The following is a 27,265-nucleotide window of genomic DNA, read 5'->3' as shown; positions in this document are numbered from 1 at the left end:
AACATATCTTGTTAGGATTTCAGTAACATAGCATAGGAAGCAGGGTGAAAGCATGCCCTGCATATTCACTTTATATTTAGTTGTCTGATACAGATTTGGATACTTAAGTGTATTAACAAAGTAAAGACTACAGGATAAGAAATCAAAATAGAAACGTGATTTCAGTGGCCCACCAAGTTCCAGACAGTAACACCATTACATGGCTCAATCTTTACATAGTTAACTTCTAGTGAAGAGACAGATTTCAATACAGTTACTGTATACTGACTTAATAGTATTCTCATCAGGTTTATGTACCAGTTTGAAACTTGGGCTTTGTCTTCCCTGGACAAAGGTACATTTTTAACGTCAAGATTATGATGTACAGATAACTCCTCAAACACAGACATAACACTGTAGATTTTAATCTCAAAAGTATCCAGCAGAAGTACAAGTGTCCTCAGTGTTACCTAGAAGGATTGCTTTATTCACACAGAGCATTGTTGTAAAGGCACTATTTTAGCCTGGTCTTGCAGACTACTGAACACTGTCCTCTGGTCCTGATTACACTTCAAAGCAGCCCCATATTCCTTACCTGTCCCAGTTTCTCAGACTGAAGAGTTAGATTTCACACTTTATATATAAAGCAACACTAAGCACAGAAGCAAGTATATTAAAATACATCTCAAACAAAAAGAGTTTGTAAACACTGATACAAAGTAAAAAAAAAGTAGAGTACAGGAGATGTGCGTTAAGGTAAAGACTTAAGATAAAGTTAAGCTCACCAATATGTTGAGCCAATTTCTTTGCTTGTACTACCAAAACCAAAGGTTTCAGTGTGCAAGTCCAACAAAAATGAATTTAACTTTTTCCTTACTGTCCTCTGTTAATGGTAGAATACATAACTAGTCGTACTAAATGACCTGAGAAAAATCTACAACAGCAGATAAAATTAAGGTTTAGGTTAAAAGCATATATTCCTCATACTTGCACGATGCTACTGAAAAAGCCACCAAGTGCACCTAATAGTCTTTTGAGTACATTCCCAAACAAAACAAGATCCATTCTACAGTTCAAAGTTTCAAGTTCAGCATCATTTTGCTATACTTGAGACATCTTCTGAAAAGATCCTGCAGTTGACTTCAGCAGATGGCATCTCATGGTTAAACACCAAGTCCTCTCGAACATGTATTTAGTATCAAAGGAATTTACACTTGTAAGATACTTTAGCAGTAGCCAAAGGAACACAACTAAGTCCTTAATGTGAAAAGACACTAAGGACTCCCGTTACCCCTGAAGAACAGTTAAAACTACGATTTCTTAAAAAGTTATGTTATTCACAAGTAACACGGAATAACTTATGCAGATTTCACAATGTACCTGATGAACAGCAGTGACCTGTTAGTAAGGTCATTTGAGATAAGATAATCATTGGCTATAGCTAGAGTTTTAACACACGTACACATGAGGACTTGAGAGACACAGAATAATTCTGCAAGGCATTTCACTTATTTAAAGAGCTTCTCAAAGTCTGTGTTAGTCAATCAGGTAGAATAAAGAGTAGATATTGTTTTGGTTTAGGGAAGATTAAGACTGCTTGGCAAAAAGATAGTTAATTCAGTTATCACAGTCAAGCTGAGTTCAGATAGGAATGGGAAGAAAACAAGTGCACCAGTGTAAGGTAGTTACAGTTCCAAAAACAAAACGGCTGGCCCTATATCAAGTGATGTGGTACCATACCCACAATCCATTTTTTCAGATTCTCCACATCACATACTACACAAGGCAAGGCTTGCAAGTGTGCTGCTCTGGTACCGTGCAAGAAATGAAGTAATAGTGTTCAGTAAGGCTCCTGAAGGTCCAAGAAAACTACAGCAAACTGCCAAAGTTCATCAGCTTCTTTCCTGCCAAGTAGAGATGCATTTGGAGCATATTCTCAAATCAGAAGCAAGCAAGATGGTATGCTCCTTCTCTGTACAGCTATGTGCTACTGGAGGTCCTGAACATTAGTCAGGAAACATCCACGGTAGCTCAAGCATAACCCTGAACAGAACGTTTCTTTGTCCATAGTAAAACTAGTAGCTTGTATTTGTACAGGAGAGCACAAGAACTGCTGAGAGGCACAAAACTACACAGCAACTTCAGAATCAGGGAAGAGAAATCTCAGCAGAAAGTATGAGACTGCCTGAATGAGGATTTCAGTCATTAAGAAGTAGCAGCAGTTGATTTGCCACCATGGATAACAGACTTGCTTGAACAACAGAATCATCAAAAGTTCTTGCCAGATACTGTAGAGCTGTTTCATATATATACCACCTAGGATGTGTTTAATGAGTAGCTGGATATCCTGACTTGCAAGACCTGTAAATGAATCTGCATGCACCTCTTGAATCCCCAAAATAGATCAGAAACCCTATCCTAAGCAGTGACAGATTATTTTCCTTTCTATATATGATGTGTGGCAGGATGACAGATATGAGATATTGTATATTTAAGGAGGGAGGAAAGCACTTAGGCACAACACCAACATTTCAGAAGCTAATTTTGAAAAAAGTATTATAAAGCCTGCTCCTTTCAAATAAGGACATGAAGGCAGTCTACAAATAGGACAATAACTTATTTCATCTTCAGAGTGATTCCTTCCCACACTGTTGAAGTTCCTGAACTCAGATAAGTTCAACTACAGAAAGAACTCATGAAGGGAAGGCATGGCTCTGAAAGCCAATCAAGGTGGACTAACTGCTGGTATATCTCACAGTACCAGTTCATCTGTTGTTTACTGTGTCCAACCCTACAAAATAGGGGTAGGACCACAGGTACCAGAAGCTCTCAGGTCTTGCAAAAGCTAAAGTAGCAGTGCTACTGTCATGACTTTTAAAAAATAATTTAAAAAATTTGAAAAAGCATAAAATACTTGTTTAACCTACTATCACCAATTTGTTAGCTGGTAGAGGATTTGAGATCCAAGCAAAGTAGTTACATCAAATGTTATCAGCATTTACATATTCGCAGATGCAAGACGTTAAAAGATTCACTGACTAAGTTTAGTCACCAATTCACGAAGTTTAGCTGACACCCTCCGCTGCAGTTATACAGTCCTCTTCAGAAAAAAACACAGAAGCCACCTAAACAAGATGTGCCAACATGGCAAATGACCAGATTTTTGTTTACACTAACTGCAAGTTGCTGGTAGTCCTACAAGAACTTCGTCAAAAGTTCGAGTGTCTCTTCTGTAGTTTTGTTTCTTTAATCAGAGACGGCACTTGATGAATTCTCAGTCTTTCTGACTATGTCTTGTCACTTAAGTTTTATTTCAGACTTTTTTCCCCCACATTTTCCCAGTTGTTGAAAGCTGAGCTGGGATTTATCAAGCACTTTGCTTTTGTCATTCCCAGATGTGTCACATTCCTTCCACACAATGGATGTACCAACATTTCCCAGTTGCTGCCTTGCTACCGAATACGTTCTGAAATGAGAAATACAGAGACAGTCAGTAATGTTTATGCATAGTATACACCATATTACTTCTATCTAGAATTAAAAAATTGCGATTTCCTATAGATTTCTAAATATCATTTGTTGCACCAAACTACTCAGTTATGGGATTAAAAGCACCAGAGGAAACAACTCACATTTGGAGACTGCATTAAGACCAGGAGTTCCTTTTACATAGAATCAGAAGAAACATGGACAAAAACATGCTTAAAACATGTTAGTTTCTTGGTCATAAATGTGGCAGTTTACAATCTCTATATCTCTAACACAAGGTGCTAGGAGGAATAAAGCTCAGTAAGTCAAGGAACTGGAGAACCAGGGAAAGCTACACCGCAGGAAAAAGCCATGCATCAAGTCATATTATTTAGTGGAAAGGCAAAGCAATTTAGAAATGTGAAGGAGCTAGGCTTTTTTTATTGTTAGATTTAAGAACTGCAACAACTAACACTAAGGTCTGAGTGTGCTATGCTCTATTAATGCAACACAAGCAACTGAAATGGTACATATTATTCATATGACAAATAATACCTGGGCCACTGAATTTTAAAGAAAAGTTACTGCAAAAATAAAAATCACTGGCTTCACAACCAGAACCAGCAAGTCTGGTGACCTGTAAACCAGCTTTTGGCTACAGAAGTCTCTTTTGAGGACAGCATATTTTCATTCTAATTTGACTAGTTAGCAGCTATTTCACTCACAGTTAATAAATCGACTGGAAAAAACAGGAAGGCTTGCTTAGCATCTTACAATTGACTACACCTACAATTCTGAAGGACATCAGGAACTCAAAGCAGTTCACTTCTATTAGTTAAGAAAATACCTTTTGTAGTTAATGAATTAAACGGGAACAATTTAGAATCTATTTCAGAAGATTCAGACAAAGTTTAGAAAGCTTTGAATGTGTTAAGACTAACAAGTACTAGCTTCCAACCAGCATTCAATTTAAATTCATACTAGCACCTCACTTTCACAAATCAAAACAAAGTGTCTACTACTGTTAGTGACAGGATGAAACTTAAGACTTCCTAACTCAATTGACTGAAACCCCATGAATATATTCTGCCCATGCAAATGTTAAGCTATAACAGTTCAAGCATGTAGAAGTATTTACTCCTTTGTAGAAAAACTGCAAGCTAACATCTTTTCAGTTAGAAGTAAATTAGAGCAGCTTAGGAAAATAATGGTATATATACAATGCACAGTTAAGAGCTATGAAAGTAATGGCATAGGCACTACTATTATAGACTTCTCCAAAATCTCTCCCAAACCATTCAACCAAATTCCCTAGATAGGGAACAACTTTGTTGCTCCTCTCCACAGACTAGTGACCAAACCGCCAGCGAGCTAGCATTGCATTCAGTACCATTGGCGCAAATAGCAGTTTTCTATTATGTAATTGGGCATAACATACTCAGCCTTGCTTTAGTATATGTTTATTCACAGTCCATTTTGCAGTAGGTATCCTGCACAGGTATACACATTATAAACATGACATACCTGCTGAAATCATCATACCTACTATAAACTTTGCTGCAAAAGTTTTGTTGCTTTACCATTTTCTGTGCTTCAACATTTCACATGGTCACAACCAATACACACCATAATAGATATGAATTAGAAAACTGCTTAGAAATTTTCCCCAGAAACCTCAGTACACAGATCAGAACTATTAAGATACACTGCATATATACAGATATATATACACACACATACAGATACACATATACCTGGTTCAGAAGGTCCAGCACACTTCAAAGGTATCTTCTTGAGATCTATTTGATGCAGCCATCAGCTGTGTAGCTTGAAATGATTTATTCCCAAGATGTTGATGGGGCCTCTGTGCACAGAGTCTTCGTGTATGCCATGAAAGGCACATATTCCTCAGCCTCCTCCATGCAAATCTCCTACAATCCAGTGACAAAGCTGCAATTCTACTCAACATCATCTTGTAGTCCATGGATGAAGACAGCATCAAGAACATAATCCTCGTCCATTGTGAAAGAAGAGGCATCCTTCCTCTCCTGGAACAGTCCATGTACTTCATTCCAATTGTGGCACTCTAGCTTTTTTTCTGAAACTTTCTGAGCAAACTGTATCCAATTTGGCAAAATATTTCCACATCCAAACATAAACATATTTATTCCACATTAAGAAGTTCAGCTGTGGCAGTATCCATATTTCAAAGAATTCAGACACCCAGAGGCAGTGAATAGCATGCTGCTTCTGTGATTTTTTTTTTAGATATATTCCACAAGCTTCCAATAACGAACAAGCAGAGATGAATCAAATAGTTGTTGGCAAGAAGTAGCGTAATAAATCCAGGTAAATGAACAAGGAAATTCCAGAAATCTCATGTTGTACCAGAAGAGTAAAAATTTGCTTGTACTATGACATTTACTATACAGCATGTGTCATCTACAGCAGATACCACATGTGGAGACTGATCTGGCTGATGACAGGTGGATCTTCCTTGTAGAACATACAGCTCAAATATCACAGCAAATTTGCACAATTTGTTAACATATATATGTTGCTGTAGGACAACCTTCAGGCTTGTAGAGGCATCCAAACACAGGTTAGGAGTGATAGCTCTAGTGTAGCCAAAGCCCAAAAGAGCAGCAAGAAAATATGAATGGAAGTACTTATAGAAAGCTGTGGCAATGAATAAAGATAGCAAGACCAAGTAAGATTACTTGGGGTCTGAAAAGGGAGCTGTAATACGAGACAGGAAGCCAGCAAAGGCAAACTCAGCACAGGATGACAATTAAGTAGCAGGAGAGAGAGGGGACGTATGCAGCTGCAATTACAAAAAGAGGAAGGCCAGGCAAGAAGGTTACAATCAAGGGAAGTCATTAAAGAGAAGAAGATATTGAGAGAGAATTTTATTAAACACTGAAGATAAGGAAATAATGAGGTTAAGCGAAATACTAAGAGGAGGAAGAAAATAATTCAAGGGAAAAAAAGCAGGCAACTTAGTGAAGCTGAAGTTTGTCATTGTGGTCAACCAAAGTACCAGCCAGACATCAATTAAAAGACAGGGAGATATTAAGTGTGACTCTCAAAGTACTACCTTTATGCATCTGGCAACAAGATCAGAATATCAGACAAACGGATTTAGCCTAGATTTTGAAATGCTTTAAAGTTTAACACCATTGGATATGTTTTCCACAGGTTTCACATGTTCAGTGTCCAGAAAAATACAGCTTCGGTGCCACAAACAAAACAAGCAGGTGCTTTACAAGCTTGCCTCAGACAGTTCTGCTAGTTTAGCTGAACCTTGGCCCTCAGCAAACCCCTGATGCTGGAATCCTCACTGTCCTTCCTGAAAAGACTTTGTCAATGCATGAGCACCCCAACTCAAAGGATTTTTTTTTTTTTTTGCAGTTCTCCCAGCATCAACATGCCTTGGTTCTGATCCACAGCCTTCCCTATTAATCCAGTTCTGAATTTAACAAACCATGACTAGCCATTGCACAACAGCTTCAACACATATGCAGACAGACTCTGAAAGATGCAACACCTCACCCTTGATCTAGGCCATAACTAGACGAATGTTTCCCTGAAGGAAAAGGATGTCTTTGGTACCAAGACAATGCAAGAGCCTTGCGATATGTGCAAGACAAGCCGCTGTTCCAGGATATTTACCTTTCTGCAAGCAGGACAAAGTCCATTCTCATCAGTGCGGATACGATGCCAACAGAAACGACAGATTTGGTAGCCACAGGTGCAAGGGAAGAAGTTGATGTCATCAATTTCCAGAGGCTCCATGCAAAGGGGGCATTCCACAGGGTCTTCCTTAGCATCAGGGCTGCGAGACATCTTTGTATGTTTGCAGAGCAGCAAAAGTTTATAATAACTTAGTAGACCAAGAAGGTCAGCACTTGACAGTCTGCTGGGGGGTGGGGGGAGGAGGGAAGAAAAAAAAAAAGAGTAATTAGTACTTTTGACAATCTTTCTTTTGCACCTTTTCATATTTCAGTTCTTCACCGCTTCCCTTCTCTCCGTGCAAATTATCTACTAACACACAAGTTACTCCCCAATAAACTTGGGTGTCTCTTCCTACTTGTGAGTCACAAGGGTAATATGAACGATGGTACTGGTGATGCACCTCCCTACCTGGACAGGCAATTGGCAGGTCACTAGCCTATTTGGGTTTCAAACTGTACAGCTGCAAAGAAATGCTTAACACCCTACACCATACATTGCTTCTAAGTTGTGCCAGCTCCTTTAACTATTGCTTTCTTGAAATCTACAAATCCAAAGTCAAATCCTTGAATGCAGGACTTCACATTCAAGATCAATTTATTATTTATGCTCAGAGACTTGGAACAACATTTAGCTCATCCATTCAGACTTTTCAGTAGGGTTACAGAATTATCAAACAAAAACAATGAAAGCTTCTTACTCAGGAGGATTCATTTCTTTGTCCATTTCAATTTTTCAGTTGAGATTGATCTCCAAGATCATCCCCAAGACCATAGTACCAGCCAAGATTTGTCAGGTACACAGCTTTCTATGTGTGTCAGACAATTTCATCAAGTCATGTAATGCTTTTTGTCAGCATCCAATTCACACCAAAGCCCAAATACATGCATGTGGTCGAAAAAAATCCTAAGTTTTAGAGTGCAGTCACAATAAGGTGTTTCTGGATGAGAATTTTTGAAGAGAACCAAAATTCACGTCACCATATTCTTAACTCATTTCTTTTACTCAGCCATTTTAGTATGCTTCCATTCTGCCAGTTTAAGAAAGCAGCACAAGAAAGTTACTTCCAGATCCAAAATAAGGCACACAGAGTCATCACTGAGATATTAAATCTGATTGGGGTTTTCCTTCTTTCATTTAAGTACTGCTGTGGATGTTTAAGGTTGTGAAACAGCTGGCTGAGATTATCTATCTGCTGCACAAGACATGCATGTAGATGGGACAGAATTAAAAGGGCAACAGCAGAATTTTTAGGTGGACCTGGGGGGAAGGAGGGGAGAACACACTAGAAACCCAGTGAAAAGCACTGAAAAAGATATGACCAGCAATGATAGAGTATGACCATCCACCACTTCTTTACAAATAAGCAAGCTCAGAAGTTTTTTAAAATTCCAAAATTCTTTTTACAATTATGCCTTTCCGAAAACATCAGTCATGCAATTATAATTTAACCACACACACAAAATCTGGAGTCCCCTCTAATTTCCCAAAGAGTTTACTGTTTCACTTCTAACCAAAAACTACCAGATCGTGTACTACCCCCTCTTTCTCCAGGCTTTTAGGAGCAAGTCCAGAAACAATTCTCACATCCACCTACTTCAAGAGTGACATTTACTCCTGTCCTTGGAAATAAGATGACTGAATGTTTTGAGATCAAACCCTTGCTCACAGATTTCTAAATGCTGTAGTGTTAGCCTTACCTATCTGTGGTTTGATACTTTAACAACCACAAAGAATCCTTTTTATAATCTTCCACATTCTAAACCATACTTCGTTATATGAAGTCTATCTTGTAAAGCCCAAGAGGTTCCAGCTCAAGTCAAGACCTTCCACCTTACAGGATAGGATCTGTTTAGCATCAGTCTGCAGTACTTGTCCCTGTCCAGCATGTCTCTTTAGGGACTGAAATTCCTCTGCAAGCAGCCAGGAGAGAACCCTGAAGAGTAACAGCATACATGCACACAACCAAAGCACCATCCAAGCACACGGCAGAGAGTATATAGCCTTGTTCAGGAATGGTTGTGTTGTAGTTATGTTAACCTGTGTTCACAGGCTGATACCAGAAGCCTAGACTAACTACAATATCAACTGGTTTGGTAGTGAGCATAGCCTCTAGGCACAAAGTGCAGTTTTGGTAAACATATACCACTGCCCTAGGGAGAAAAAGTTCTACTGGATGCTCCCATAAAACTACGCATGAGAACGTGTTTTAGATGTGGTAAGCATAGTTTCTTTATATGGCATGCACTAGGAACAACACTGTCTTCTTTCTGACCTTCACAATGATTAAAATAAAGTTAAACTCCTATACAGCAGGTTCTAGTTCACTATCTATGCTTTCAGTAGTGCTATATTTACCATCATTTTGACAGGCTCAAAACCAGATTCTGGGACCTTACCAGTGTTTTCTACAGAGAACACTAGCAGAATCTGACCTGAAGGAAGGAAAGGATTAGTTTGCTTGGGAGCTTTGTCTTGTTTTTAAGAACACATTCCCACTGGCTGAAGAGTGGGAGGGACTGTTCAAAGGCCACAGCACATTATTTAATTGCTTATTATGCAGATAACTTAACATACATTTCTACAGCAACCCTTACATTTCCTGTAAACTTTTCACACTTGCATAGCAGCAAAACCATTACAATGTGAAAGTGACTTTAAACTGAAGCATGGGATAAACTGAACAGGTTTTGTTCAGTTTAGATTTGGATTTTACTTTGTCAGATCTCCAAACAACAGGTCAGTAAGCAGACAGCATACTCCCTTCGACTGTGTAATCATTCCACCACGTGCTTAGCAGCTTTGAGCCTACTGAAACATGTCTAAATAAGCCTATACTAGTACTAGTGAAGCTATAGTTAAAAGTGCCGTTTTGAACAAACTTCAGCTACCACAGTAAAACTGAATTATGAAATTACTGTTTGGAATCTCTGCTAAGAAACGTCGTCAGCTCATGTGAAAAAAGTGTGACATATTAGCTAGTGCCTCTGGGATATGTAGACAAGCTCTAACAAAACTGCAGCATGATTAACATTTATAAGCTGTTTAAGTTAGACACTAAGAGTTCAGCAGCTGCTAGCAGTAATGCCAATAGCTTGTTGCAGTCAGCAAATGGCCCATTATTTTACAACAAGGAGTAAAGAGCAGCTGTGTGCCATGTTTCTTGAAACTAAGTAAGAGGCAATATTTATTTACTTGGAAAAAGACCATTCAAGCATCCCATTTAGAGATTCTCCATTGAAGTGTGTCTCCATTTCAAGAGGGTTTATATACCAGGGTCTGTGTCTCAACTCCACATCAGAACAATGCTTGTTTTTTCAAAACCAAACACCACAGTAAGGCATCATTAATGCATCGTTCATATAGCAATACCAAGAAACAGGTTAGTCAGCTCTAAGGCTATTGCAAGCAATTCAAGATTAATGTCACAGGAAAAGTAACACAGTGATGGCAAAAACCAAAAGGCAGTATTACATGCTGCGTTTAATCCAGAGTATTTGGTCTTTGGGATCAAGTTCAAAGAGATTAAATTAATAGCATCTCAGGAAAAGAAAAGGAAGAAAGATGCACACGAGTACACAGGCAGTACAAGCAGCTAGAATTTGTCCATACACTTTCCAAAACACCAACAACTGCAGTCAAACAGGGCCCTGACAGCTCCACATCCTGTTTACAGGAGACTCTGCCAGAACATTCATACACACAGGGATGGAGCAGAGGTGGACAGTGTCCAGCAGCATCTTTTCGATTCAGTGAATTTGTAATAGGTAATAACCAATATATAGAAATAATATAGAAATATATAGTTGTGTGTCTTATCCCTTCCACCATATTAATGAGTAAGTTCCTTTCTTTCCCAAACACATGCAAAATGAAGAAAAAAATAATTTTTCATTAACTTTCAAAAGTGCTTACTTAGTGGATTTGACAGCTGTGTCTAATCAGCTTCACTGTACAATTGTTTCTCTTGATTAAATCCTCCAAATTTTGCAGTCAGGAAAAAGAGATCCTACTATTTGAGGGTACTCACCTAAACACAGTTTTACTTCTAATATAGCTAGTGGTTTCAGTCCATTTAGGATGCAGACATTACCTTTACCTTTTTCACTTGAGGTAAGCAAGTTTAGCTTCCAGCATTTTATCTTCCCCATTTAATTTTAAAGGGGTCATTAAAAAAATGGACAAGGGAAAAAGAACTAGCTTGTTATCCATTCTTTTTCCTCAAATGCATTTATTTGAGTCTCGGCACACACTCCCCCCATCTCCCCACAGTAGACACCAGAACATTTCCACTTGCTAGCAGTTCATTTTAGTACATATGTCCCTTAAACTTTAAGTGCTCCCCCAGGAGGGCAGCTAGCTCCAGGGGATACAGACCCGATCTTCCCCTTACACGATGGGCTGAATCCAGCCTTGCCACTTGCTCAAAAGGTAATAAAAGTGTCACAGACAAAAGTTGTCAAAATCTAGTCATGAAAAACCTGAGTAAAGGACTCACATCCCAGAAAATATTTGGAGATTTAGGGCCTCTTGAAGGAAAAAAAATATGTGTTAGCTAATGTTCACTTAAAGTTCAAACATACCTGACGCTTGAAGTGAAACAGGTCAGGGTCTATGCACTGAACCTTTAGTAAGGGCTCATTAAACTTACACAAACAGAAACTCATACTTTTCTCATGGCCTTTTATCTTTTGCAACTCATCAGCTCCGAGAAGCCTCAAAAACACACAGCGGATGTAGCCTGTGTAACACCACAGGGAAGGCAGCCCCCCGAGACACCCATTCCCACCGTGCTGAAGGACCAGTTCCCTTTCCACACTTCACAGCCTCGTTTCAGCTGGGATACAGCTAGTTTTCCTCCCAGTAGCTGGTATAGTGCTGTGTTTCAAATTTAGCATGAGAACAATGTGGTACCACAATGATGTTTTAGTTGTTGCTAAGCAGTGCTTATACAAAGTCAAGGACTTTTCAGCTTCCCGTGCTCTGCCAGCAAGGAAGTGCACAAGAAGCTGGAAGGAAGCATAGCCAGGATAGCTGACCTAAACTGGCCAAAGGGATATTCCATACCATATGACATCATGCTCAGTATACTAACTGTGGGGAGTCAGCCAGGGGGCAGCAATTGCTGCTCAAAGGCTGGCTGGGTATCGGCTGACAGGTGGTTAGCAGTTGCATCACTTGTTTTTCCTGGGTTTTGTTTCTCTCTTTTGTTTTCTTTTTCATTACATTTTAAAAATTATTTTATTTCTATCATCAAACTGTTCTTATCTCAACCCAAGGGTCTTCCTACTCATGCCCTTCCAATTCTCCCTCCAATCCCACAGGTGGGAGGAAGGAGGGGGTAAGCGAGCAGCTGGTTTGTTGTGGACTGGGGTTAAACCACGACACTTGACATCTGTGGTTATGCCACATAACCACTGGAGGTAGGAAAGCAAGCAGACTGCAAGCAGCAGCTACAATGGGTTACCCCTTCCTTGAACCAGGGGAGCAGAGGCAGTTTTGTCAGCCCAGCGCTCTCCTCTAGGCTGGCATGTGGGCATGGCAGCCTGAGGCCCACGCTTGGACTACCTCCTCCCATTACTGACTGCTGAAAGGAAAGCAACCTTGATCCCCTTTGGTCTCTGAATGCAAGAAAGGCTACCACTTCATTGAATGGCAGTGACCACTGGAAGGTTTACATCAAAACCTTTCATAGGCAGGCTGCAGAGAAAAGCTCATTTTTACTTTAAGCATGCAGAACTAAGGGAGATCCAGCAATTTAGTCATTCAGAGCCCCACAGAGAATCCATATGGAAGAAAGTTCACATATGCATGTCCCAAATCACAGACGGATGGTCTAGTCATTAAAGCATCTGGTCTTGTGTCTTAAGTCATCTACACAATCCAGAGGCAGTCTGGGGAACTTCCCTAGGCCACATCTTTGACAGGCTACCCTCCACTTGCCTGTCATTTTTTGAAGCACTACACAAGGACAGTGATCCCTTTCTCACACCAGCCCTTCACTCACGTCAAAATACAGTGATATTTTACAATCACCTGGTTAGCAACACTAATATAGGAGACAGCAGGAGTGCTGAAAACAGGCTACGCTTCTCTAAGTTTTATGGCGCCGTTACTGACTGAGAACAAAGGCACCTCAGTGGCAAGCAAGCAGGCTCTTGAATTCATCCAAGTTAATTTTCATTTGAGACAGAGGGAAAGTTCACTTCCTATTTCTTTTTCCTGATCATTCTGAACATTCAAAGCAAACTGCACTACTAATTGCAAAATCATGCCCAGTAACTGCACAGTCCATTTTCTCTCATGTCTTCTCTCTGGTATAATGTTTGTTATTCTGTCTGTGATCTGCAGCTACATTTTGATCACAGTACAAACAACATTTAAGAAAAGTAAGAGGTAGACAAAGTCACAAATCTTTAGAAAGTATTACCAAGAATCAGGTAGCCATCTCAGTATTTCTAAAAACAGTGTTACGCTGATTAGGATTATCCCCAAGTTATCAGCTCAAAGAGGTCAATACTGAAGTCTAGAGACTCCTCTGCTCTAAGCCTCCCTGCAGGTGCTTAGGGAACTCACTGACATCATTTTAGATTGAATTCTGCCAGCATAAACAGCTGTACTGTCACTTGAACTGACAAGACCAAAACAGTTATTTTTGCTGGGTTGTATTTTACCTAAATCAATCCTCCACCCAGTTCATCACACAGCCATGCAGGGGCTTGCACCAGAACAGTGAAGATGTAGAAATGAGCACCTAGGGGTAGCAACTGCTCAAGCTCCATATTCAGCAGCATTGCAAAAATCAGCTAAAGAATTCACTAGATAAGTTTCGACCTAGTGTCCTCAAGGCACCCTAAAAACAAAAATAGAAGCGTCAGTGTCACCTGCTAAGTGAAAGGGGAACTAATCATCTTTTATAAACCCAGTGTGAACACAAACTATGTCAAGACAGTTATGTGGCAAAAAAGTTCAGTACCACTAAAAGATGCTTTCCTCTCATTTAAACTGAGCCAAGAGTTGGTCACTGTAGGCTTGCATAGTAGCATTTCGAGCATTTATGCATAAAGGGCTACATACTACTAGTGACACATGAATGCCAAGTAAGATTATTTACTAAGAAAATTACTTTCTTACAAATCATGAACAGAATCAAGGTGTTAAAATTTATTTAGAAGAAAATAGGCCAAATAAGATTCTGACAATTTCATCCACAAGCACATAAAGCTTTGGGCACAATTATCCAGAGGATGACTCTATCCTAGCATCTAGGTCAACTCATTCAATGAAATTAAAAGCATATATTGCTCTGTAATTGTCTAAATTAATCTCCCACATTCATTCATGTTAGAACTTGAATGCTAGTGTTCCTTACTTTCTCCTTCTGCATGTCCCCATTTCATTTTTGTACCCATAGCACAACTATATATAGACATGATATGCCAAAAGCATTTCAATAATGAATTGGAAGTGGGCTACACAATTATTAATTTAAATATTTTAAAAGCTGTCACAGACAGTGACCATTTGATAGTGTTGTACATATTCCACCATAATTATTTCTAACTCAGGACACAAGCAGGAGATCCTCAAGCAACAGGTGAAAAAAAAATAGCTATTCAGTTTACCGTATAGAAATATCACAAATTGTTGTCAATGTTGCAGAGACCATAACATACCATGCAAAAAAATCTGCCAAAACATAGATCCACCAGCTCCTGTTAAATATGAAATATGTTTCATCTGAACTATCCTGAGTTCCCTAAATCTCTCATTACTGGGAAAAAGGGTGCTACTCCATTTCTTGCACTTTTTCTTCAGAGCACCTGCTAACAGTCGCTGTCAGAAAGAGGATCTAGATAGATCACCTTGCCCGTGATACAGCAACCACAGGCAGCTATTAAACAGGCTATTTGGGGAATGGAGTCTCTATTCTGTTCACGCAGCACCCTAGCACAAAACACTCATCCTGCAGTCGGGGTACCTACACATTAGCATACCATATTGCAATTTTTCTGTAACACTGATCTATTCAGTCCTTCGTAAGGTGATACATACTGAAACACATACACTTGTCCTCTTTGTAAATCTGTAAAGCACTACTACCACTGGAAAAACCTCTATTCTTTCCACGTCCTAATAGACTAGTTTTCTCTGTGTTTGAAGACTAGCATATCGATTTAATTGTAGAAGGCTTGCATTCTAGCACAAAAGCACTATCAGACAGTTGGAACAGCACTTTGGAAAGAACGAAGTGTTTTGTAAAAGATAGGTGACTTAGCAATTAAAAGCTTTGCTAATGCACGTACGTGCAGTAATTAGTTTGGGATATAACAATATTTAACTGTAAAAGGTAGTCACTAACATAATAAAGTGTATTCAGCACCAGTGCAAAGTCCCATCAGACTGACTTTTTTTGATGATAACGTAACAGGCTAACACTGTTCAGCCACTCAAACTCCCTACAGCAACGCACAGAGGCTGGGTGAGTGATGGCAGCTTGACCTCACTGACCTGAGCTTCCATCTGTTTCGCAGAAGCTTCCAACATCCAGTCTTTCCAGTGCTTTTACCTCCACAGATTAAAAACCCCTAGACAGATGTTTTTCATTGGTGCTATCCCTGAGTAAATTTGGAGACACCAGCTGGAACAGCTTTAAGCTTCAATTTATCCCATGTTGCAACCCCTTGAACCATGACTTTGTGCAACTGAAGCATCTCACTTTTCTATTAATTTCTTATCCTTCTGCTGCCTTTTAATTACTGTGACTTAAGATCACTGATTTTAAGACAAACTGCTAGTTAGCTCTCCCCTCAATTAAAACTGGTTTTAATTTTTTCAACTAAAGTATAAAGTAGTTATCAATAGAAAAAATATGTTGATCTACAACTAAACAGAGCTCTTTTTTTTTTTTGAACTCAGCAGAAAGTCGGCATTACCCACACTTAAGCTGTTGCTGTTTCAGTATGTAATATGTTCCTCTGATTTTTGAGCGTTTGTTTCTTAATCCAGTATCACTGGTGCATTTAATAATTTTTAAAAGTCTACATGGAATTGTTAAACTAGCAAAGTGTAAAGAAGTCATACAAACTCTTAGATGTGCTTGTAATATAAGACAGTATGTTCAGAAAACTTGAAACCAATTAAGTTATCTAAAAGTAGCAATGTTAACAGTAGGTTATATCTCCAAATCCTTTAAGATTTCAGAACTAGTATAGCATATCCTCATTTTCCTTTCCTGTGGGTAAAAAAAGAAAAAACTTTTTCACCTTAAGAGAACTGGTTCCTCCAGTGAAAGTGAACACATCATTGAACTAGTAAATTAAAGTGACATGGCCTGACTGTGCCTTTAAGAAAAGTTGGTACAGCAGGTGAAGGTATTTCAGTTCTGTAGCTAGTGAACTCTAGTAGTATAACTAATGCTAGAACTCAGTACTAGTACCAATCAATGTGTATTGATTAAATGTTGAATATGTTGACTACTAGAGGAAATGCTAATTTAAGTAACAAAGATCATGAAGTAGAAGACTTAACACTTGCCAAACTGATTTTGACAGTGGAGTTGAGCAAACAAACCTTAAGAGACATGATCTACAGAATCAATTTAAAACTTAACCCAAACCCCACAACCCAAAAAACTCACCCTGCTACCCAAGTCACCACACTAGTGCCACCTTTCCCCTCTGTGCAGCAGTTCAGGCTGTTCTTGTCCCTCTCCTGTGACACAGCTCAGCTCTCTGCCTGTCTCCTAGGCAGCCCTCTCACCATCTCCCACTTTTCAGTCTTCCCAGTGCCATTCAGCCTATTCACATTTTCCTAGGATGCTTTCATCCAGAAGATGAAACCAGCATTTGCTCCAGGCTTCCAGCTTCTGGAGTTATCAGTCTGTTCCTTTCCTCACTGAAGAAAAGAGGTAAAAACATGCATTCTGTAATGAAAAGTTCTTGTGCTGGCTTGTATTAGATAGCATACTTAATAATGGCCAGTGTTCTCAGACCCAATTATAAAGAAAAGCTCAGCTCTGAAGAGCTCCACAGCCTTTAAAGAGAGACAACCCAGAAATTCTCACACACACACACAAAAAAAAATCACCCCACTTGAGCTTGCAAGACTGCATTTGAATATAACCCAGTTTGCAACATCCTGCCGGTAGCCATCATCTTCTGGATGACTTATCAGAAGGACTTATTTTTGACCTGCTGCTCCAGCTGCATGAGCTCACATACACTTTAATATTATAACTAGTCTGATCTGAAAGGATGGCTGAAGAACAAAACTCATACCATCACTGAAGTACAATCCAGCACAGACAGCCATCAATGCAGTATGCTCAGAAAGAAGCATATGCCATTTTTTAAAAAACTTGCATTAAAGGACAGCTCAGCTTTCACAAGAAACCTCTCATTTGCATTTTCATGGTGCAGCACAAAGGACCACTGCAGCATCTTTAGAAGTCCTTGCCTGCCTGTCCAGCTGTACTCAGTAATTACAGGAGTTGTACTATCCAGTACAAAAGCCTTGAAACGAGTTTATTAATACCTGAGTATTTATGTTATCCAAATGAAGGAAAAAGAATATTCAGTTAAACATCCTGCAAACAGATGCCCAGAGATTTTTTTAAAGTTACCTATTATATAACCACTTTCTTCTATAGTAAAAGGATTGTATTATTTGCCCCTGAAGCAGTTACAGAGACCGTATCTTCCACAGAAAGCATAACTAAGGAAAATGCCATTGCAGCTAAGGCACAGTACACTAAATTATTCTCTTGATTTTAACAGAAATTCAAGGATCTTTAATGGTTAAAAATGCAGCACTATCTTTTGCTCTTAGGGGAACAGTATCCAGTAGTTAACATGCACACTTCTGAAATCATCTTGGGAGTAATACTAAAAGTTAAAGCTGCTGGGGACACAGGGGGAGGAAGTGCAGAAAAAGGGGATAAAAGATGATCACACCAAAGAGTTAGATTCTTATATGTAGCACCATACTATAAAGGCACACATATATACCTTTAGCCCATAAGAATTCCCAAAGTTACTTGTAGAAAACTAGGCATAAAATAGAAGAACAGATGATCAGGTCATGGCTTCTTGTCTCTACCTGCTAAGCATCTCAGGAACTTTCCAACCTCCTTAGGAGTTGTCACAGCAATAGTTAGTGAGAACAAAGCAGAGAAGTATTATCAGCCACATATTAGTACTATTTAAAAAACCCTCACACAACTCACATGGCCAAGTAGCAAATTTTCCATTTATGCATAAGCAGGGGGGAGTCAAAGACCCCACCTGCCTTGCCTCTAGCTGAGAGTCCCTTGAACATTGATCTTAATTCCACAGACTGCTTGAGATGCTTTTCTTGAACAGGAAGAGCACAAGTGAATGTTCCAGGCAACCCTTTTTCCATGTTACCAAGACATGAATAAAACTAAGAATTATTCACTCTGAAGCTTAACACAGCTGAATACACTTCTGATCTAGGGAATGGGAGATCCAGCCAGTGTCAGCAACAACCCCTCAGTTCTCTTCAGTAGCATCCCTGAAATTAGGAAAACATGAACTAAGACACTAGAAAATCTGAAAGAGAACACATTTTAAATAATTCTCAAAGCCCTTTTTGGAAGTATTTAAAATTTGTTTAAAACAACCTTCAGAAAATGGATGATAAATTACTTATGTTAATTTGTTTTCTCCCTACCTTCTCAATTAAGGTGTGTTTATTCCAGGCTTCAACTTCTGCAGCTGTTCAACATTTTCAAAAGAAAACAAAAGGGTAACTTGACCTTTAAGTATTACAGAGCAACAGACCTATTATGCACCTTTAAAGTCATTTCAAACAGCAAACATGAACATAATATCAGTCTACTTATTGTTGGGGGTTTTTTGGTTGGTGTTTTTTTAGCAGCAACAATAGTATTCGGTCTCCCATGTTATTCCATAATCCATGAAAGAATAAAAGACTTTTTAGTTGGGTTGGAAGGGAAAGAAGCACCAAAACAAGTCTAAGACTGAGAAATCTGCACAGAGAAAGCCTTATACAGCTCATCTATGGGTTCTGGATGAGCAGTGATTCCAGCTTGAGTGCTTCTGCTAATCAAGTAATAATGCAAAGCATTGAGCTCAGAAGAATAAAAACCTCTTTGTCAAGGTCCATGCACCCCTCAGTGCCTCCAATTCTTATCTTGAAACTCAATGGCAGCTGATGCCAGAGATTAGAGGACTGGCATGAAGTATGCTGTATGACACACTGATTAACAAATCAACAGCCACATACAGCACTAGATAGAATATGCCTGGTTATTCTTATACAAGTAAAATACAAGCCACTACTTTGTCACTTCCCTGGTCAGAAACTGTGAAGCACCTATGTCAGTGCCTCCCCTTAGTTCTAGCAGTACCTTGTACTTTAAGTCTAACCTTAACTTATGAAAAAGATAAACCACAGTAATTCTTGACCTTCATTTCACTCTGGAATTACACAGATCCTTTACAAAGTTCTCAAGTCATCTTCTCATTCTCCAGGCTGTAGCTTCTTTCCTGACAATTCAAAGTGTCCTACTGGATGCCATGAAGCAAAGAAGCTTTCACAGGACTTATTTAAATAAGAACTGTGCTAACCAGAATAGTCTCAATGGCACAGATTCAGTATCAGCAGGAAGCATGCCTCACTCACAGAAAACAGTAAGGGGAAAAGCAGCCCCATATGTATATAAGAAAATCTGCATTCTTTAAAAAGAGTCAGAAAACAATGGAGAGAACTCCAGAGACACCTCTCCTCCAGAGCTGAAACTGCTCCCCTGGAAAGCTAGCAGGAACCACGCTTCACCTCTCTTCAAGGCTGTTTCCGTACCCAGGTCAGCCCTATGAGCAGGAACCTCAGCAGGTGGCTGCTAACTAGACCTCTTGGCTTTAACTGACGACAACAGCAAGAGAGTAAGAAAGAAGTCATATGATCAAAAACCCAACTGCTAATCACCACACAGCCATTCTTGAAAAGGTCAGGAACAGAACAGAGACAGTAGAAGTTAAATCTGAAAGCTATTAAATCACTTCATTTCTGGACCCAGAGATATGGTGTAGGAGCAAGAGCGCAGCTGCTGCCACTCCTCTGTACAGACAAGAGTGCGAGGAAAACTGCTGGAACAATAACAGCTTCTGACAGCTTGTGGTTTACTCTAACATCTTTTTTGCACTATACCAGTTAAAGCATTTCCAAGGCTAAATCATGTACTTTACCTTTTAATGACTCTGGTTAGACATGGTCAAAAATAAGACGCATAGCTTATTTTCTTTTTTCTTTAATCAGGTAACTCAGCAGTAATTTCTTTTCATGTACACCACAGTTTTTGAATATGCTGTAGTCTGGACCTCAATCGTAGAGAGCAGACATAATGCAGACAACTGCAATATGTAACAACGTGAATTTCCAAATTCAGGCCTGACATGAAACTAAGCCATTAAGTTTTGTTCAGTCATTTCTTGAAATGTGACTTCGGTGGGGGTGGAAGGGGAAAGAAATTGAACAGCTCCCCTGGTTGAAAGTGTTCCTGACTCAGCAGAGGAAGAACAGAGCAAGAATTTTCTCTTTAGGAGCACCAAGCCAAAGTTAATGAAGCTACGTTTTGGACTTAAGGAAAACTTGCAGTTTGGGAAAGCCAGTGACAGCCAGCAACCAGTCACAGAACACTGACATGTTAATTGCCATTCCCAGTCATTACTTAATTTATTACAAAAATCTTGAATATACTAAGCAGCAGTCTAGAACTAGGATTTCTTACTTCCATTTATTAGACTATAATTGCAAAAGCACCAATGTTTTAATATACATGACCTGAAAAACTGGCAAAAGTCTTCCCCTCAATACCTGCACATTTATTCTTTATCTGGTAAATTTTCTCAATACCAGCTCTACTTGGTACAAATGAGGAGTGCAAGTTTATAAAAATCTAACAGAATGAATGCTTGATCAGACAATTCTGAATCAAATATCAGTGGCAAAAAGGACTAATCTCTTCACAAATATTTTATGCAAGAGAGCTACAAATTCTAGTCCATATTTATTTTTAAAGTAGTTTTGCTTAAGAGTTTGACTGGGTCTATCGCTAGAAATTTTGTTTAGAAGTTATTTGCAGGTTTGTTTTCAGAGTCTGGTCAGTCATACATGTTGATCAGGCAGCTGGGAAGGAGCACAGTTCTCACCTGCTGAGCCTGTACTTCAAAACTTTTGCTAATGAGTTTACACAGATGCTTTTTAGCTGGTAGCTGCAATAGCACATTTTTAAGAACAGGAATTGATAGTAAATACATTTTAGAAGGGACTTTGCATACTTGTTCTTTACTGAAAATAAATGTTTTGCTTAGAAAAGTGTTAAGATATTTCAGAGAAAATAAGTAGATTTAATTTCTTTGCCTCTCCTCCCATTGGGTTTACAGAATCAGAGGAACATGGGTACTTGCAGTACTGCACACTATTTTAGCTTCCAGGCAGGTATTAACCATCCATAGAAGCATCCATTCATAAACAGAAACACATCAGATTCTCCAGGTGTGAACAAATACCACAGAGCCTGCAGCGTTGAAGATTTAGTCTGTAATCAAGTTCAATATTCATGCTAGTTAGAGCTAGAGTTAGCAGGCAGTCAAAACAAAAAAAGAAAAAATATCCAACTCTTCATGGAAAGACAAGTCACCCCCTGTAAATAATTTTTTTGAGGAAAGTCACCGATCATGTGGATCAGAACAAAATTCTTTACTTAAATTTCAAAAAGGCTTTCAAGAGGGTTCTGCTGAGCTCTCTAGAGAAACTAAGCTGCAGTAAGAAGCATCTGTCCTCTCAGGGATTAAGGATTTTAAAAACTTGGAAACAAAAGAAGGAACAAGGGAAGTCAACCATGGGAGCTCCACACAATTCTCTGATATCACAGACATAAGTCATCATTCTATCTATTTGTGATCTAAAAAAAATGTAAGAAGGAAGCGAACAAAAGTTACTACACTAAAGGACTTAATATTTAAGACCAGCACAGAAATCTGAAGGAGCTCGTGAGATTGAGGAGCAATAACAGAGTTTGAAATCTATTGTTGCTGAATGCCAAATGATGCAACCAAGGAAAAACTTCTAAAGGAGCACAATGATGCACCTATCTACCTAGCGATTTTAAGGAACAAGCTCTCAGAGCTGTCATAAGTATCTCCTGTAACATCAGCTCAGTAATCAGTCACAGTCAAAAGGCAAACTAAATAAAAGGGGGGGGAGGGATGGGGATCACAAAAACATCATCACTGTAGAAGTCCATAGTGCATTTGCATCCTGTACTATGAACAACTCTGCATTATTCTCCCCACATACATGAAGAACTAGCAAGTACAGAAAGAACAACAAGAATTACCAAATACATCATAAGGAACAAAACTGACCCACTCAAAAAAGGGTACCGTAGGTACACAAGTAGAATGAAAGAGAAACAGTACAGCAGTTCTTGTACATGGTATTGGTCTAAATTATTACAAAGTTCCACACTTTTAGAAACATAAAAGGAAGGGGAAAAGAGCCATTAATACATACCACTGCATTTGAGTGGTTTTGGACCCTGGATTCCTTCCACACCTTTTAAATTTTATTTTCTATCCCTAGAGCTGACTTTAGCACTTTTATAAAACATGCTATTACAATGACTACAAGCTGACAGACCAATTAGAAGCATAAGCAGTTACCTACCTAGCATCTGCCAAACACAAAAAAGTGAAAGAAATGCACCATACAGAAAAGACAGTGCGAGTATGAAGACATCCATGTTTAACAAATCAAAAAAAGTTCTCCCTGTGTTAACTTCATTGTAAGTCCTGAAGGTGGTTACCAGCAGTTAGCCAGGTAACAGATAGACACACTCCGTGAAATTTCACAGCTCTTTGCAGAAGTGCATCAGGAAATTATGTTGAACTGCTGAGAAATATTCCCCAATTTTGATCAACAAAACCTATGAGAAGCTAATTTAATGTTACAAATCTCTGCATCTGCCAGGTATCCACACACATGCCATATGAGCGGAACCACAGCTGCACCACTTATTTTCACACTACAGGTACTAGCTGAAGTTCCCAGAACTCACTGCTGAATAGTGATGCTTTCAGTTACAAGCCTTTAAAAGGCATCATGAGCAAAGGATACAGAAAAAGTATTTCTGAGTCCAGTGATATCAGGTGTTATGAATGAGAAACACTTAGTCACAGCACTGAGATACTGTCCATAAGTACCCTTCTAGACTCTTGTAAGTGAAAAATTTGAGGAAGACATTAGTTAGATCAAGATTGGTTTAATTTACTCAAAGTGGGAGTACAGAGCTGTTTCTGTAGTATTACCTGAACAACTCTACACAAACCAAAATAAAAAGCTATAACCCAGCTCTGAAGCTTCAGCACTCATATTAGAGACTAACTTACCTACTATCAATATCACCTGCAACAAGCTGTGTGCAACCATACTATTTTTGGTTTGTTTAAAGTTTTGGTTATAACAACAAGTATTTCTTGACACAGCAGTATCTCAACCACATCCAAGCACCTCAGACCTCCTAACGTACTACAACTTAACACAATCTGTAGTGGCAGACAACTGGACTCTTAACCATTTGAAGGAGAAAAAAAGCAACATATCTACAGTCAGTAGGTTTCTCAGCCTCATATTGCCTGGTTAGAAGGACTCTCTTCTAATGTTTTTCTACACTGGTGCTACCCCTTCTCATTAACAAAGGGCTTTCAACAGCAAAGAGAGTATGGTTTTAATCTAAAGAGTGACTGAAGTCAACTCTGGAAAAGAATAGCATCAAAACACAGAGCTCAGAGTTGCAAAGAATTACAGGTACTGCTACGTGGGAAATGTGAAGGGAAAAACAACAGAGGCTCTGTAAGGCCAGTTACCACAACCACCAACCACAGCCCAGAGCCACAACTTTAATAACTAATTCAATGTGTTCCAAAATTTTTCATTTACAAGAAAATCCTGTAGAGAAGTATCACAGAATTTCTCCAACAAGAAAAGTCAGTATACAAGAATTTTGTTTTAACATTTAAGAGGCTGCAGTTAGCCCTACCAGCTAAATGGCACTGGGCATCAAGGTGAGGTCTTTTCCCTGCCTTCCCACAACGCACCTATACTGTGGAATAGCAACATTAAACCTTGCAAGTCAGGCATGTTACCCTGAGTTGTAAGCTGTTTGCACAGTTCATTTTACAGAAGAATTAGTCACCTCTAAACAAGGTCTACTGTGCTCAACCATTCCATTAGACAGAACGGAGACATCATACATTATGTCTACAGACTCTGTCTTGCAGAACGGAAATTCAGAGGGCTGGTGCTAACAACAAAGCTGAGATGACTGTAGTAACACTCCACAAAAACACCATGGGTTTTTCCTGAGATAAGGCTACACAACATTTCAAGACCAAAGGAGGATAAACATTTGCTTGTTAGGGGAACATAGTCTCTATAGTCATTGAATGACTAGGCTGCTATTGAAGCAATTAAGATTTGAAGCTACAACAGAAATCTTGTACCAATGTCAGGTCCCATGGCCCTTATATCCAGAGTCAACTTTCAGACTGTATTAGCAAGTACGTTCCATTCCTGGAAAATCTGTAACTCATTCCTTAGTTGTATTAGGGACTGATGCAAATAGACTTAGGAGGCTGTTTAGTTCGCAGTAAAATCTAAATGCACTTGTAAAATATTTTGTACCTTTCTACAAATTAAGCTGAATGGCTTTGCCACATAGTCTTCCCTAGAGGTTGAGATCCATGCCTTTGCAAAAGGTAGTTTACTGCATTAGGGTTTCACACCATCCAAGCTAGTATGATTAAAGATTGTGGAAGCATCAAAAAAAGGCAAGGGGGGCAGGGGACAGGCACACACACACAATGACCCCCACACTAACACAAAACCTAGTTCGTCATCATGACTTCTTTGAAAAGCTGTTGCTCCCTCTGAAAATCCTTGGCTTCATTATCACAGTCCTTTTTCACCCTATTGGAAGAAGCACAAGAAGAAAAACACAGCTGCTTACACTAGTAACAGTGCAAGGGTTTTTTGTTTTGGACCAGAAATGTTAGCATCTCAAATTAGGAACGGACTTCTTCAGGCTGTACCCTTGTATCAGCTCCAAGTTTCTCCACTCTGAGACAACTAAGAAGCTTTGTTTATTGTTATCTGTTCCAGTGCCAGACTCTGCACAGCCAACACAGTGATAATCACCAAAGTCCTTGGTGTGAAACAGTGCCAGAAGCATCAAGGTCCGCTCCAAATAAAGAGAGATAGTCATGAACAGATATTCAAGAGAAGTCTCAAAACAGTAGGTCTACAAGATTAAATGCAGGAAAAACATCTTAGTTTCTTAATCAGTATAGCAATCCATCATAAGCTTTTGAACAGAATGCTCCTTTCTCTTTCAAGACATTGGTCATGGGAGAGACACCTCTATAGGCTCAGGGAGGCTCTCCTATCATTCCTTCTAGAGAAGCCGAACTCATACAAAAATGTAAAGCAGGCCATCAAGAAATAAAGTTATAAGCTGCAGTGATTTCTTAGAATAAAGCACCTGACTTCTTTTTATTTGAAAAGTCTTTCGCACTGAACAGTGTTCTGAATGAGCAATATATTCCAAAAAAGCCCCACACTAAACAGCCATATAATCTATCACACACATCTGAAGAGTAATTCCTGAATTAAGGTGAGAGCACCCTTACTTTTCTTTATTCTTTTAGCAGCCCAGGCCAAGTACAGCAGCTCCTCAGGACAGAGCTGTTCAGTGTCTCCAGACTCACGTACAAGACCCCTGAGAAGGGAATCCAGCAAGCATCAGAACAACTACCTTTTCCCTTGCTGCAATCACGTATTTGAAATGCGTTGTTATTGACTCTTGCCCTTCAGTTTTCAGAGCTTAACCATTTATGACTACTCTTCTGACAACATCATTCTCTTTTCGTTAGGACATTCCACTTAGTAAGCTTTATAATATTTGAGTCTTGGACGCAACTATAGCATTACTCGCACATGTCCTAAAACTTTCTCAAAAAAACTCAACTGACACTTCTAGTTTAAAGAAAAATAATTTGCAAACCCAATTTTGAAAGGGAGAATGGCTAGCATACATGGCTATTATAAGCAACCACATACCCCCGCTAATCAAGGTATTTGAAATATTAATATGCAAACAAACATAAATCAGCTCAGCAGTTGCACTGAACAAGAAAAATAATCTATTCAAGTCTATTGTTTTAGTGTTGAGAATTTCTAGGGTCTTGGCATCAGGATGCCAAGTAATAATGAACGAGAACAAAATACAAATGCATGCTTTTTACGTTTATGCTTACCCTGTGTATTAACTACAGGACAGACAGCACTAGCTGGTATCTGACATGCTATATTTGCTTTAGGAGAACAGTTAAGCACGAAGCTTAATTTGATGAAAAAAAGTCTTCCAAAATTAGTCTGAAAACCACAGAAGCTCTATTTGAAATGTGTGTGCAGAAATAAGAAAATAAAACAATGGGTCATATTGCACTGCCACTTTTGTGTGGGATAGTGTGTGATTATGAACCTATAATAGAAACTATATAGTGTGGTTTAGTCTTCATCTGCAAGGTGCTGAATAGTAATTAAGCATTTTAAAGAGCAACCAGAGAACCTTTATTAGTGTTCCTACATCAGAGTGGAGTGGTTTCGCTGTCTTTAATAGAAATTTCCACTTTCAAAATAATGCTAAGTCACCACACCAAAGACCTACTCCCTGGATTAAAAAAAAAAAAGATATTTCTCAACATTTACCTAGTAAATAGCATAATTATAGAAGCATCTTTTCCGGACTTGGAGAGGGAAGGGGCTATCATAGTATTAATAATTCAGGGAAATGGCACCCAGGTGTACTCATTTTGGCTGGGACAGTTAATTTTTTTCATAGCAACTGGTATAGCACTGTGGTTTGGATTTAGAATGAGAATAGTGTTGATAACACACTAATATTTTAGTTAGTATAAGCACTGCTCAGCAACAAGTCAAGGACTTCTCAGCTTCTCACACTGCCCTGCCAGCAAGGAAG

The 27,265-nt window shown here is 39.0% G+C and overlaps 1 protein-coding gene across 9 annotated transcripts in view; it reads right to left on the bottom strand.

The window, feature by feature from the left end:
• The window catches only part of CNOT4 (CCR4-NOT transcription complex subunit 4), an 80,794-nt gene that overhangs the window by 36,357 nt on the left and 17,172 nt on the right, over window positions 1-27,265 (bottom strand). For 7 of the 9 annotated variants that reach the window (XM_064451977.1, XM_064452016.1, XM_064452021.1 and 4 more), the window contains exon 2: window positions 7,120-7,363. In XM_064451977.1, the coding sequence (XP_064308047.1) occupies window positions 7,120-7,293 (174 nt within the window). In that variant the 5' untranslated portion in view covers window positions 7,294-7,363. Of the gene's footprint in view, window positions 1-7,119; window positions 7,367-18,873; window positions 18,896-27,265 lie in introns of those variants that run through there. The other 2 variants (XM_064452011.1, XM_064451986.1) reach the window with 2 other exon arrangements.

The sequence above is a fragment of the Phalacrocorax carbo genome, chromosome 1, assembly GCF_963921805.1.
Source record: "Phalacrocorax carbo chromosome 1, bPhaCar2.1, whole genome shotgun sequence".
Lineage (NCBI taxonomy): Eukaryota > Metazoa > Chordata > Aves > Suliformes > Phalacrocoracidae > Phalacrocorax > Phalacrocorax carbo.
The sequence above is the reverse complement of the archived record's forward strand: the minus strand, read 5'-3'. Positions and strand labels throughout refer to the sequence as shown.